Consider the following 10,953-nt stretch of genomic DNA (forward strand, 5'->3'; position numbering starts at 1 on the left):
TCTCGTCTGCGATTATGCTGGCAGGTTGCCGTCGACAAGAAACCAAAGTCTCTGAGATGATGGATCGAGACCTCTGGTTGGCCATTTTTTTCTTCCTCTTGTCCGAAAGCTTCCCGCTTATCAGACAAACCAATGCCCCCCCAAAGGCCAACCTCGGCGGGCCCGGTTGTCCCCCGGCCAGCAACTCGCAATCAAAAAGCACATACCTCGGCGTGACCTGACACTGATATGACACGGCTCCTGGCCAGCAAGCAGCCTTCTTTCTCGTTTTGGCCCTTCTCTGCTTTCGTAATCACAACCTTGTCGTCGTCACTTCTTCTTGTGACAGAGTCCGGGTGGCGGCCTGGGCTTCTCTTGGTCAACCGCACCAGTGGCCTTCTTTTCCCTTTTCTTCTTCTTTTCAGTGCCCAGTCTGGTCTCGAATTCGCTCCGTGAAAGAGTGAGTTTCAATTCCCTCTTTTGCGGACGTTTCTGGGGGGCCCTCGCCTCTTATACTTTTCCACACTTCTGTCTGCCTGCTTGTGCCTTTTGCTTCACAACGATGCCATCGCCAGGCCCGTGACCTTGTCTTCGCGAGGCTGTCACATCCTCCCCTCCCACCACCAGTCAATGACCCATTCATCCCATTTGTTACTGAAGCCATCTTCGGCATCTTTTGCTCGCCCAGTCTCCCACCTCCCGCTTCCTTTTGCCCCTCTCCCACCCTCCATCACACCATCACGCACCATCACCCACCTATCTGCGCCCATTTTTTAGCAGTCGTCGTAGTGCCCCGTATCACAAATGAGGCACCCATTTTGCGCCATTTTTCACGGCGACAATTATTTTCATGGTGTTTGCACTCACTCATCCCCCCAACCCCACAATTACATCACGCAACATTAAATCCGATACCATCGTCAGCTGCCTCAAATCTTGACAAAATGAACAGTTTTTTTCTCATGGGATTTATTTCACCTGTGAATCATCATGTATTCCTTTTCACCTGTTGTACGCTGTATTTGATCTTGCCATATCCCGATATTGGTAGGCGTGAATGAGAATGCACACGTCCTTGATCGTGCGGCCTTGCAATAAGTGATCAAACACACCCAGACGAAACTGCCCTACCAGTATTGAACAGACTTCAAAAGCGTCCCGAATGCATGTTTCAGCTACACGTCCAAGCTGCCTTTAAACCGACATGCTTGGGTTGAATCTATTCATGACTCGATGTTTTAATGCTCTCATGGTGCCGTCCATTATCAACCCGACAACGTGGCCAGATACTGCGACTATCTATCATCTCACGCCGCTGCATTACCATCCAAATGTGATGCGCCAAGGTTAACAAGCACCCCACGGCTTGGGAGCTCGATATATATTCAAGTTTCTACAGCGGCTAGTATACACGTGGGAAAAGTCATCCCTTCCTTTACAACTTGCTCGACGAGCCCGTCTCGGCCTCTACCCACGTGGCCACGCCGTTGGCGTCGGCGACGACCTTGCGGCTGATGATTTCGTCGACAATCGTGGCGATGCCCTGGCGGCCGTTGCGCGACGCGACGACCTTGTCGGCGAGCTGCTGCGGCGTCAGCGCGGTGCCCTGCACGACGTCCTTGATCTCGCGCTCCGAGGGCACGCCGAGCAGCGGGTGGGGGTAGTCGCTAAACGTGCGGTCCGAGAAGAGCCCGAGGGACTGCTTCTCGTCAAACGCGAAAAAGGGCTGCGCGACATTGTCGCTGGCGGGGATGGCGTCGAGCGACGCCGGCTGCCACTGGGGCGTCTCCTTGCGCACGAGCAGCGCCGTCACGCCCTCGGAGAAGTCGTGGTGGCGCATGAAGCGCGACGCAATCTGGTGCTCCCGCTCAAACGCCTCGGCAATGTCCCAGCGGCCGCCGACGCGCATCTGGCGCAGCGCGACGTGCACGGCCGTCGGCGAGCGCTTCTGCAGCGTCGCGAGCTGCTTCTGCGCCCACGCCTCCGTCTCGCCCGTCTCCTGGCGCAGCGCCGCGATAATCTCGGCGAGCGTGTTCTTGTCGAAGCAGCGGTCGATGGCGCGGCGCGTCGCGCCGGCCAGCGCCATGGGCTGGTCGTGCGGCAGGCCAGTGGCAAACTCCTCGAGCGTCTCGCCGACGAGCTGAAGGCGGCGCGCGGGCGCGTCGTCGTCGCGGAAGCGCAGCTCGGCGAGGCGCGCCTCGAGGGCCGGCAGGCTCGTCGAGTGCAGGTAGTGCGTGGCGACGCCGCTGAACAGGACGTTGGCGCCCGTCAGGCGCTCGCTCGTGAGCGCCAGGTACGTGCCGACGGCGCCGTTCATGCGCGGCAGGAAAAACGAGGCGCCCACGTCGGGGAAGAAGCCAATCGTCGTCTCGGGCATGGCGAAGACGGTCTTTTCCGTCGCGACGCGGAACGGCGCGTGGATGCTGAGGCCGACGCCGCCGCCCATGGTGATGCCATCCATAAAGGCAACGTACGGCTTCTGGTACGTGGCAATGTAGTGGTCGAGCTTGTACTCGAGCGCAAAGTACTCGGCGGAGCGCTTCCAGCCGTCGGCGCTCTCGAGGTTCCACTGCGCCAGCGCGGCCACGTCGCCGCCCGCGCAGAGGGCCTTTTCGCCCGCGCCCTTCATGACGACCACGTTGGCGAGGTCCGACTTTTCCCACTCCACCATGCGCGGCACAATCTTGCGGATCATGGACCCGTTGAGCGAGTTGAGCTTCTTGGGGCGGTTGAGCATAATCGTCCGCAGGCCGTACTTGTTCTGGAAAACGACATCGTCGGCTTCGTCACCGGGCAGCTCCTTGATATCGTACGCTTCGGTCGAGAGCTGAGACGCATTCTGTTAGCAGCTAGCCAATGAGTAGGAGGACGATGGGGGATTTTTTTTTTGCGTACGTGTCTGGCCCCCAAGGGCACGGATCGTGCTCGTTGCGCCATGGCGAATGTGGTGGTGTAGGTTGACGGGTTGGCAGCTCTTCCGGCACGGAGAGCAATGGAGCGGAAAGACATGACAAGAGGAATTGACAAGGCGAAGCAAGTCACCCTCCTTTTATCGGGCGTGTGTGTGTGCGTCAGCCGGGCTAAAGGGTCGGCCGAGGTTGAGAGGTGGGCAGCGGCAAGATGGGACGTTCCGGTATCCTGTTGAATGGCTCTTCTCCTCTTCTCCGCGCACGCTGCTTTGCTCTCCAGTGTCCACCAGAAAAAAAGTTAGCCCGAGGGTAGCAGAGACTTGCCGCCTTTGCCCAGGAGTTCTGGCTTTGCCTGGCTTTACCCAGAAGTGGGCTTTTGGCACGTCGAATCTGGTGGAGACGTTCCTGGGTGGGCGCCAGCCAATCAGGTGCTGCGGCCACCCTCGTACCAAATCTATGAGTTTTTGAGCATGGGCAGAGACAGCAGCACCACCAAAAGCTTCGTCTGTCTGGAACGCCTCGAATCAACCTTTCGTTCCCATTCAACCAGCAAACCCCCCCTCCGGCACCCACACACATTATCATGGCGGACACCAAGCCCATCGAGTATGAAAGCTCTCGGCGCATGCTACTCTCTCGCGCAACCCCGCCTTTGCTAATCCCATCCTTTTCTTCTAGGGAGCTCCTCACCAAGCCGCGCAACGAGCTCACGTACGCGAAAAATCCCACCCCGGCCCAGGCCAAACGAAGGCTTTTCGTCCGAATGCTAACATGTAAAACCCCCAATCCTGCAGGGAATACGAAATCGCGCAGCTCGAAGAGCACGAGTTCTCCGCCGGCCCCCTCTCCATCCTCCAGACCGCCGTGCGGTCGCACGTGCAGGTGCTCATCTCCATCCGCAACAACCGCAAGCTGCTCGCCCGCGTCAAGGCCTTTGACCGCCACTGCAACATGGTCCTCGAGAACGTCAAGGAGATGTGGACGGAGACGCCGCGGCTGGCCGACGGCAAAAAGGGCCGCCCCGTCAACAAGGATCGGTTCATTAGCAAGATGTATGTCTGGCCCTCTGTGCCTCCTCGTGCGACCTCTTCCTTTCCTTGCTAACCGTCTTTCTTTTTTTTTCGTCTTGTTTAGGTTCCTGAGAGGTGATAGCGTCATTCTGGTACTGCTAAGCTAGAATCGGACAAAATATTCAAGGCATCTTTCTTTCTGGGGTTTCTTTTGCACCGCGTGGGCTTTGATTGTGTTTTTCATGAGATTGGGATGGGGGCTCTGGTTGGTTCCATGTACCGTCCTTTTGGCGAGACTCACAGGGCAATTTAGGCGTTAAAAAAATGACGATCTTGATTACGATTTCATTCCATTTGGTACTTGGTGACCCTCGGTAACAATGACTGCGTACTTGCTACTGGGATACCTCGACAGCCAGTTCTGCACACTGACCTGAACACATGCACACTAAATACCTGCCAGGCCCTCAAAGAGGCACGCGAGACCCCACGCGCCCGGGTCAGGCACCTCCTCGTAGCCGCTGCCGCCGACGTACACGGAGCGGCCCAGACTGGCCTTCATGCCCTTTGTCGCCTCAGCGGCCTCGCGCGCCGCCCGCGCCGCCTGCGCGACGTCGCCACCAGCCGCCAGCGTCTCGACAAACGGGTACAGCGCGTCGACGAGCGTGCGGTCGCCGGGCCGGGCCGGCGTGTACCGCGCGAGAGCGTCGCAGCTCTGCCGGAGCGCGGCCGCCCACAGCCCCAGCGAGGCGGCGCCCGGCGCGCGCGCGCGCAAACCGTGTACGAGCGCGTTGAGGAAGATGGCGTAGAGCGCGCCAGAGGTGCCGTCCATGGTGCTCTCCACGACGCGCACGATGCCCGCGACGTCGACGACGAGGTCGCCGCTCAGCGGGCGCGTCTCGAGGTGCTTCAGCACGGCTGGTTGTTTCAACATTGTTAGCACGCTGGACTGCAGTGTTTTTGGTCACAGGGATGAAAACGTACCCTCGGCGCCGCGCTTCATACCGATGCCGCAGTCGCCGTCTCCGACGACGGTGTCGTATCTCGTCACGTCCGGTTCTGCCGCAATGACCCTTTTCAGCGCCGCCGTCAGCGCCTCCTTTGCCGCCACCGTATCATACGTCAATCCGCTCGGCTTGGCCTCTCCCTCTTGCCTCTTCACCACCGCCGGCTCCTCGGCGCGTCCGGCCGCGGCCTCCCACGTCGTCCGCTGCACCGGCGCCGACCACCCCGTCACCTCAGACGGCGCATCCAACAGCTCCACCATGTTCGGCGCCGCCGCGGCACCGCCCGCGACACCCGTGTTGACCACGTTGAGCAGCGAGATGCTGAAGCCCATGCCGTTGAGGCTCGTCATAAAGGTGCCGCTGATGACGCGCACGGGGCGTATGCGGTGGGCGTCGCGCAGCTGCGCGACGACCTCGCTCGTGATGGCGCCCATCTCGAGCGGGCTGACGCCGCCGAGGTTGTTGACGAGCAGCACGACCTCGTTGGAGTTGACCGTGAGGAACGCGCGGTCCGCGTCGGTGCCGTCCAGCAGCTGCGCGAGCATCTTGGTAACGAGCGCCGGCAGCGCCAGACGCGCCTTTTCGCAGCCGGCCTCGTTGTGGATGCCCATGCCGATCTCGACCTCGCCGCGGGCCAGGCCGTCCTCGTCCACCACCGCGCGGCCCGGCACGTGGACGTGCGCCAGGCTGGCGCCGACGCTGACAGTGTTGTCCGCCGCGAGCCTCGCCACGCGGGCCACGTCTGCGAGCGGCGCGCCGCGCGCCGCCAGCGCACCGGCAATCTTGAGCACGAGCACCGTGCCGGCGATGCCGCGCCGCCCGACCTTGCCCCCGCGCGCGCGCCCGACGCCGACGTCATCGCCGACAACGACCATTTCGATGGCGACGCCCGCGCGCGCCTGCTCCACCGCCATGCCAAAGTTGAGCACGTCGCCCGTGTAGTTCATGACGACGACGAGCACGCCGCGCCCGCCCGCCGCGCCCACGCGCGTCATCAGCGCCTGACGCACCTGTTCAGCTGATGGGCTCGCAAAGACGGTGCCCGCGACCGCGGCCGTCAGCATGCCCGGGCCGACCATGCCGGCGAAGGAAGGCTCGTGCCCGGACCCACCGCCGGCGAGGAGCGCGACCTGCGGCGCGGCGTGCGGCGACGGGCGCCGGTAGACAATCTTGTGCTCGGCGTCGAGTGCGACGTGCGGGTTGGTGAGCGTGAGGCTGTGCAGCGCCGAGTGGACGAGGTCCGTGGCGTCGTTGATGAAGTGCCGGGACGACATGGTTTGGGGGGATGCGGGGTTGGTTGCCTGATGTTGGTTCTTGGGGAGGAAGATGGGTCCAGGACTAATGGAGTTTGAAGTGAATGGAACTGGCAAGTGAAGAGTAAACGATGATAAATAATGCGTTGCAGGTAGGTGCTGGAAAGAGGAGCTCGAGCTGTTCAAGTGTTGACATGTTGGGGGCAAGGTGGGGGTTTGACAGCTCCCACCGTTTGCATTGCGGGGTGAGCTGTCAAGGGCAAACGGCGTGGGGGATTTCTCGGACAGAGGGATGTATTCAGCCTGGAAAAATAAAGCTAGTCTTGCGTGCAAAAGCTGGAGCAACTCATTAATGTAGGTAGTCATTAGATTTGAGCATGTTTATTCGAGCCTATCTTGGAACCCCAACCGTGACGTACATGATCCCACATGTCGCATCGCGGTACGTCTTGGCAACCGTGCCTTTCAAGGTATTCAACGCCGTATCTTTGCCGCTGTTTCTTTTTTTTACACTATGTACAAGGAGAAACGTAGCAAATCATGAAAAGGATCGCGCGTTCCAGTGCCTTAAAAACAATCCGCACCTGCCCAATAATCGAGGATATAAAAAGACAAAACAAAGGACGGGAAAGGGAAAGGAATGAATGATGAATAGGGAGAAGAACCGATCACCTGGGCGGCGGTCTATGCAAAGGAAAGGACATCGCTGGTGACAAAGAAGCTGCCAGCTAGGATGCCAGCGGCAATGAGAATGGTGAGAATGGCGGCGCCGGCTCGGTCGCCTGCGGTAATGGCCCGAGGTTCCGGTAGGGGTTGGGCCTGGGAGCTGCCCGCACCAGCGTCGCCCTTGGACGTGCCGCGATCCTGTTCCGTGGCGGGGACCTTGACGTTGGGGAGTAGGTTGTAGAAGACGGCGGCGAGGGCGTCCATTTGGGGCCCCACGCCCATCAGACCGTCGTTGGTCCCGTTAAGCCAAGAGAAGCCACATCCCGTGCCGTCGGGACCGGGATATGAGGCGCCGTTGGCGCCGTTGCAAACTTTGACGGCGTCTGAGGCGGCCGTGCTGATGAGCTTGGTGATGGAGTCCGAGGTCCAGGGCGCTACTTTGGACGTGTAGGCGAGGAAGCGAATCAGGTAGCCCTTGAAGCTGACCATGTTCTGGTCGCAGGTGTGGACAGTCTCGCAAGCAGGCTCGTACATGATGCCGTCCTTGAAGAAGACTCTCTCGGTATAATTGAGGATGCCGTTGACGTGGCCCTTCCAGACATCGGTCTTGTTATAATCGTACATGGCGGCGGCGCCTTGGAGCCAAACGCCGGCATTATAGGTAAATTGGACCTGATGGATATTCTTACAGCTCTGGGTGGCGTCGTCGACTTCGATGCCGTCGTAGATGACGTAGTCGCTAGTAATTAGACCCTCCTTGACCTCCCAATCGTAAATTTTCTGCGCCCAGTCAGCGTAGGTAGAATTGCCGGTGAAGCGGGCGAGGCGGGCGGCAATATTGAAGAAGCAACCGTTGGAGATGCTGTTCTTGTAAGCCCAACCGTTGAGGAAAGAGTAGACCTGCCAGCGGAGACCACCGCCGCAGAGGCCGTTCTCTTCCTCCCAACGAACAGCATATTCGTTAAAGACGGCCTGGACACCAGCGAGCCATTGAGGCGTGTCGGAAGGCGGGTTCGGAAAGACGGCTTCGGCAGCCATCATGGATGTGAGAGCCCAGAAGCCTTGATCATCGTTGCCCATGGCATTGGTCTGGTTGACAGGGAGGTAGTCGCCCTTGGGGGTAATTTGATGCATCATGCCCTGCATGGTCACGTCATTGTACGACGCATCTCCGGTATAGTACCAGTAATCGATTAGATGGCCAAACATGCCACCAGCCTCCCACCCTGATTGCGACAAATTGTTAGCAGCCAGTACGTTTGGAAAGCGCGGGGCGAGTCAATTCTGGGGGAGAGCGTCGCAACATACAGTAGTATTTCCCGGGCAGCAGACCGGGGATGCCGCCAGTGACGTTTCCATTGTAGTATTTCATCAAGCCATATACGAGGGTGCTGGCGGTGCTTTTGATGGAGCCTGTCGACACACAATGCGCTGGTTAGCAACCGAGAGAGAGAGTGACCGGGCAAGGGCGAAAAGCAAGTCGGGCGGCAAACGTACTATCGCTGGTGAGGTCGAGGCTGATCTGGGCGGCCGACGCCGTGGCCGAGAGCCCGACAAGGGTCGCAACGATGGCGGAAGCCTTCATTGTGAATTGGAGAATGACAAACTGGCAGTCGTCTAGTTACTCGGGCGCGATGCGACGGGCGATGATGGGTAATTTTGAGTCGGTCGCGTGGTCGGGACGGGCGAGCAGGGATTGAAGCAATGAACGGGTGGGTGGGGAGACGGGCCGTTCACGTCATGCGCTGAGGGAACTTGATGAGGAGAGAAACGGGCAGCGCATGAAAGTAGGACAGCGGGTTGGGGCGCTTAAAAAAGGTCGAAGGGGGTGGAAAAGCGAGCGTAGCGAGAGGGCGGAGGAGAGGCGGTTGAAGAAAACGGGCGACGTTTAGGAACGAATTGAGGTTAAAAAGTAAGCATGCGAGAAGAGGGATAACTAGGTTAGTAGGTACGGAGAAGGGCAGGCTCAAGGTTTTCCGCCGAGTCGTTGTTCGGTGCGGGAGAGCGGGCAGCCGACGCTGGAGACAAGACACAACGCCCCCAAGAGGTACACGAATTTCGCGGAGGAATGCTATACACGCGCAAGTCACTGCAAGGTACACGCCATCATCTGTGACGAGTCTGGGGGCCACGAGCAGCGTGACTAGAGACTGGAGCATGCCGCCTGCAAGTTGCCACACATGTGCCTATATTTTGGGGTGGCGCTAGTTGACTGTCAGGCTGGAAAACAGAGCCAGTTTTTCCTCTTGTCCACGTCCTAATAATGAACGTGACTGCTGCGAGCTCGCACAATCCAGTCCTGTAGTGCCGTCTTGCCCTTGTCTGGGCGATCTGGCAAGCATCTTGGCGACGATTTACAGGGCCAATCTACTACTAGGTACCTGTTACCCTGCGCTGCCCCCATCCTACTACTCCGTACAGGCTGCACAGTGCCCACTACCAGACTGCACAGTACGGATTTGTACCGCATCACCTCTTAGGAGGTATTATGCAGCAGCTTCTTTACGAGCCACAAAACATCCTCACTTGTCAACATCTCTACATTCAATACATACACATGCCTTCTTCCGAGCCGCAGTACCCGATATCCATGACGTCGCCAGTTCGTACCTCGTCTAGCGCTTGCAACCAGCAGCCCGTCTCCAGCTGCCGGATGCAGCCATGGAAAGGAAAAAAAGGGGACCGAGAAACACTACGAATAAAAACGCTTGGCACGGCTCTGAGAATCCGGCTTGGCTGAAAGTGGCACACCACACACCACACACACGAGGCCTACATATAAACTCTCCCCGGCAGCGGCATTATTTAGGTGCCGTTTTATGCCTGACGCGACAGCTTTTCTCACCACCCCATAATTCATATCCACCAAGCAAAACGAGAAGGAAAAGAGCGACAAATTTAGAAACTCGACTCTATGCATCGTAACCACGCAACTAGCCCCCGGAGCCGGAACGGGGGCGCCGGTGGAGGTGACCTGCCTGCCGAAACGAAATTGCCGCAGTTGATCCGGCTGCGCCACAATGTACCATTCGCGGCGGTTACGAATACCGTGCTTTCAAGCCATTGTCGTCTACATGGATGGAATGTAGGGTGTTGACCTTGACTTGACACCATTGAAGACGAGGGCACACCTGCCCAACAGCCTGTTACACCTGGCACGGAAACAGGCCAGTTCGTGGCGCAATATAGTACAGAGAGAGATTAATTAACTCGATCGACTCGCCACTTGGTACCTGCATGGTTGCCCCAGGGGTTTGATCGCGGTGAAACCATGCCAAGGCACAGGGCTGTCTCCTGCGGCAGCCGACAAGGGCAGGCACCAGATCCCACAAAGCTGCAACACCAAACATCATGCGTGCTCCATTGCCAAACACTTTTTTCTTCTCCTTGTTGCTGGTGTTTTGCTGTCAGAGTCGCCTAGTGTGGTTTCTCTCAGCAACTCTTGAGGGGATGTCGTGCTCAATATTGTTGCCAAGCTGCTGGTCTGATTGCTCGCAATCAAATTCCATCCCGTAAATTCTACTAATTGCCGTAACTATTCTATATTGTCTTCTTCTCTCGTCAATGAGAACCTATCTTCTTAAACGCTACATTGTACTCGTAGACACAACCCAACTCCCACAACAAAACATACAGTTGCATCGGTACCAACCGTCACATCTACCAACATCTCATACCTGCACCCGCACTATTCCAAAAGATATGCAAACCTTTCCTCTATCTGCTTGCGGCCCGCCTCCATCCCCGCCAGCACATCCTCGTCGCTCATCGTCGTCAGCGTCTCGACATCGACCTCGCGCCTCTCCAGCGTCTTGACCGCCACGTAGCACCCGGCCGTCGCGACCGCGCCCCGGACCGCATCGCGCACAAACGCGGCCCAGCCGCGATACGAGACGCGCGACGCCTCGGTCCACGTCAGCACCATGGCGAAGCAGTGCGGCATCGCCTCCCACTGCTCCCACACGACGGCGACGCCCTGCCGCGCCATGCGCCGCGCCACCGTCCGCGCCTCGTCCGCGAGCAGCTCCTCGCCGCACACGAAGAAGACGGGCGGCGCGCCCGCCCACGACGCCGCCGCCATCGGCGACACCAGCGGGTGCGCCAGCGCCCCGCCTCGCAGTACAGGTGC

At 58.8% G+C, this 10,953-nt stretch overlaps 4 protein-coding genes across 4 annotated transcripts; 1 reads left to right on the forward strand and 3 right to left on the reverse strand.

The window, feature by feature from the left end:
- Positions 1 to 1,414: 1,414 nt before the first annotated feature.
- On the reverse strand, positions 1,415 to 2,988 carry CCM_03210 (mitochondrial 3-hydroxyisobutyryl-CoA hydrolase, putative; the record flags this gene model as incomplete). Its single annotated transcript, XM_006668361.1, has 2 exons — positions 1,415 to 2,818; positions 2,875 to 2,988. The coding sequence occupies 2 exons, from the start codon at positions 2,986 to 2,988 to the stop codon at positions 1,415 to 1,417; spliced, it is 1,518 nt and encodes a 505-aa protein (XP_006668424.1).
- Positions 2,989 to 3,471: 483 nt separating this feature from the next.
- CCM_03211 (small nuclear ribonucleoprotein Sm D2) lies at positions 3,472 to 3,992 on the forward strand (the record flags this gene model as incomplete). The annotated part of the gene is made up of 2 exons (XM_006668362.1): positions 3,472 to 3,599; positions 3,683 to 3,992. The coding sequence occupies 2 exons, from the start codon at positions 3,472 to 3,474 to the stop codon at positions 3,990 to 3,992; spliced, it is 438 nt and encodes a 145-aa protein (XP_006668425.1).
- A 354-nt stretch (positions 3,993 to 4,346) lies between these two features.
- CCM_03212 (dihydroxyacetone kinase) lies at positions 4,347 to 6,179 on the reverse strand (the record flags this gene model as incomplete). Its single annotated transcript, XM_006668363.1, has 2 exons — positions 4,347 to 4,816; positions 4,883 to 6,179. 2 exons carry the CDS (start codon positions 6,177 to 6,179, stop codon positions 4,347 to 4,349), a joined length of 1,767 nt encoding a protein of 588 aa, XP_006668426.1.
- A 663-nt stretch (positions 6,180 to 6,842) lies between these two features.
- On the reverse strand, positions 6,843 to 8,409 carry CCM_03213 (cell wall glycosyl hydrolase Dfg5, putative; the record flags this gene model as incomplete). The annotated part of the gene is made up of 3 exons (XM_006668364.1): positions 6,843 to 8,050; positions 8,133 to 8,237; positions 8,322 to 8,409. 3 exons carry the CDS (start codon positions 8,407 to 8,409, stop codon positions 6,843 to 6,845), a joined length of 1,401 nt encoding a protein of 466 aa, XP_006668427.1.
- Positions 8,410 to 10,953: the final 2,544 nt, after the last annotated feature.

The sequence above is a fragment of the Cordyceps militaris genome (genome assembly GCF_000225605.1).
Source record: "Cordyceps militaris CM01 unplaced genomic scaffold CCM_S00002, whole genome shotgun sequence".
NCBI lineage: Eukaryota > Fungi > Ascomycota > Sordariomycetes > Hypocreales > Cordycipitaceae > Cordyceps > Cordyceps militaris.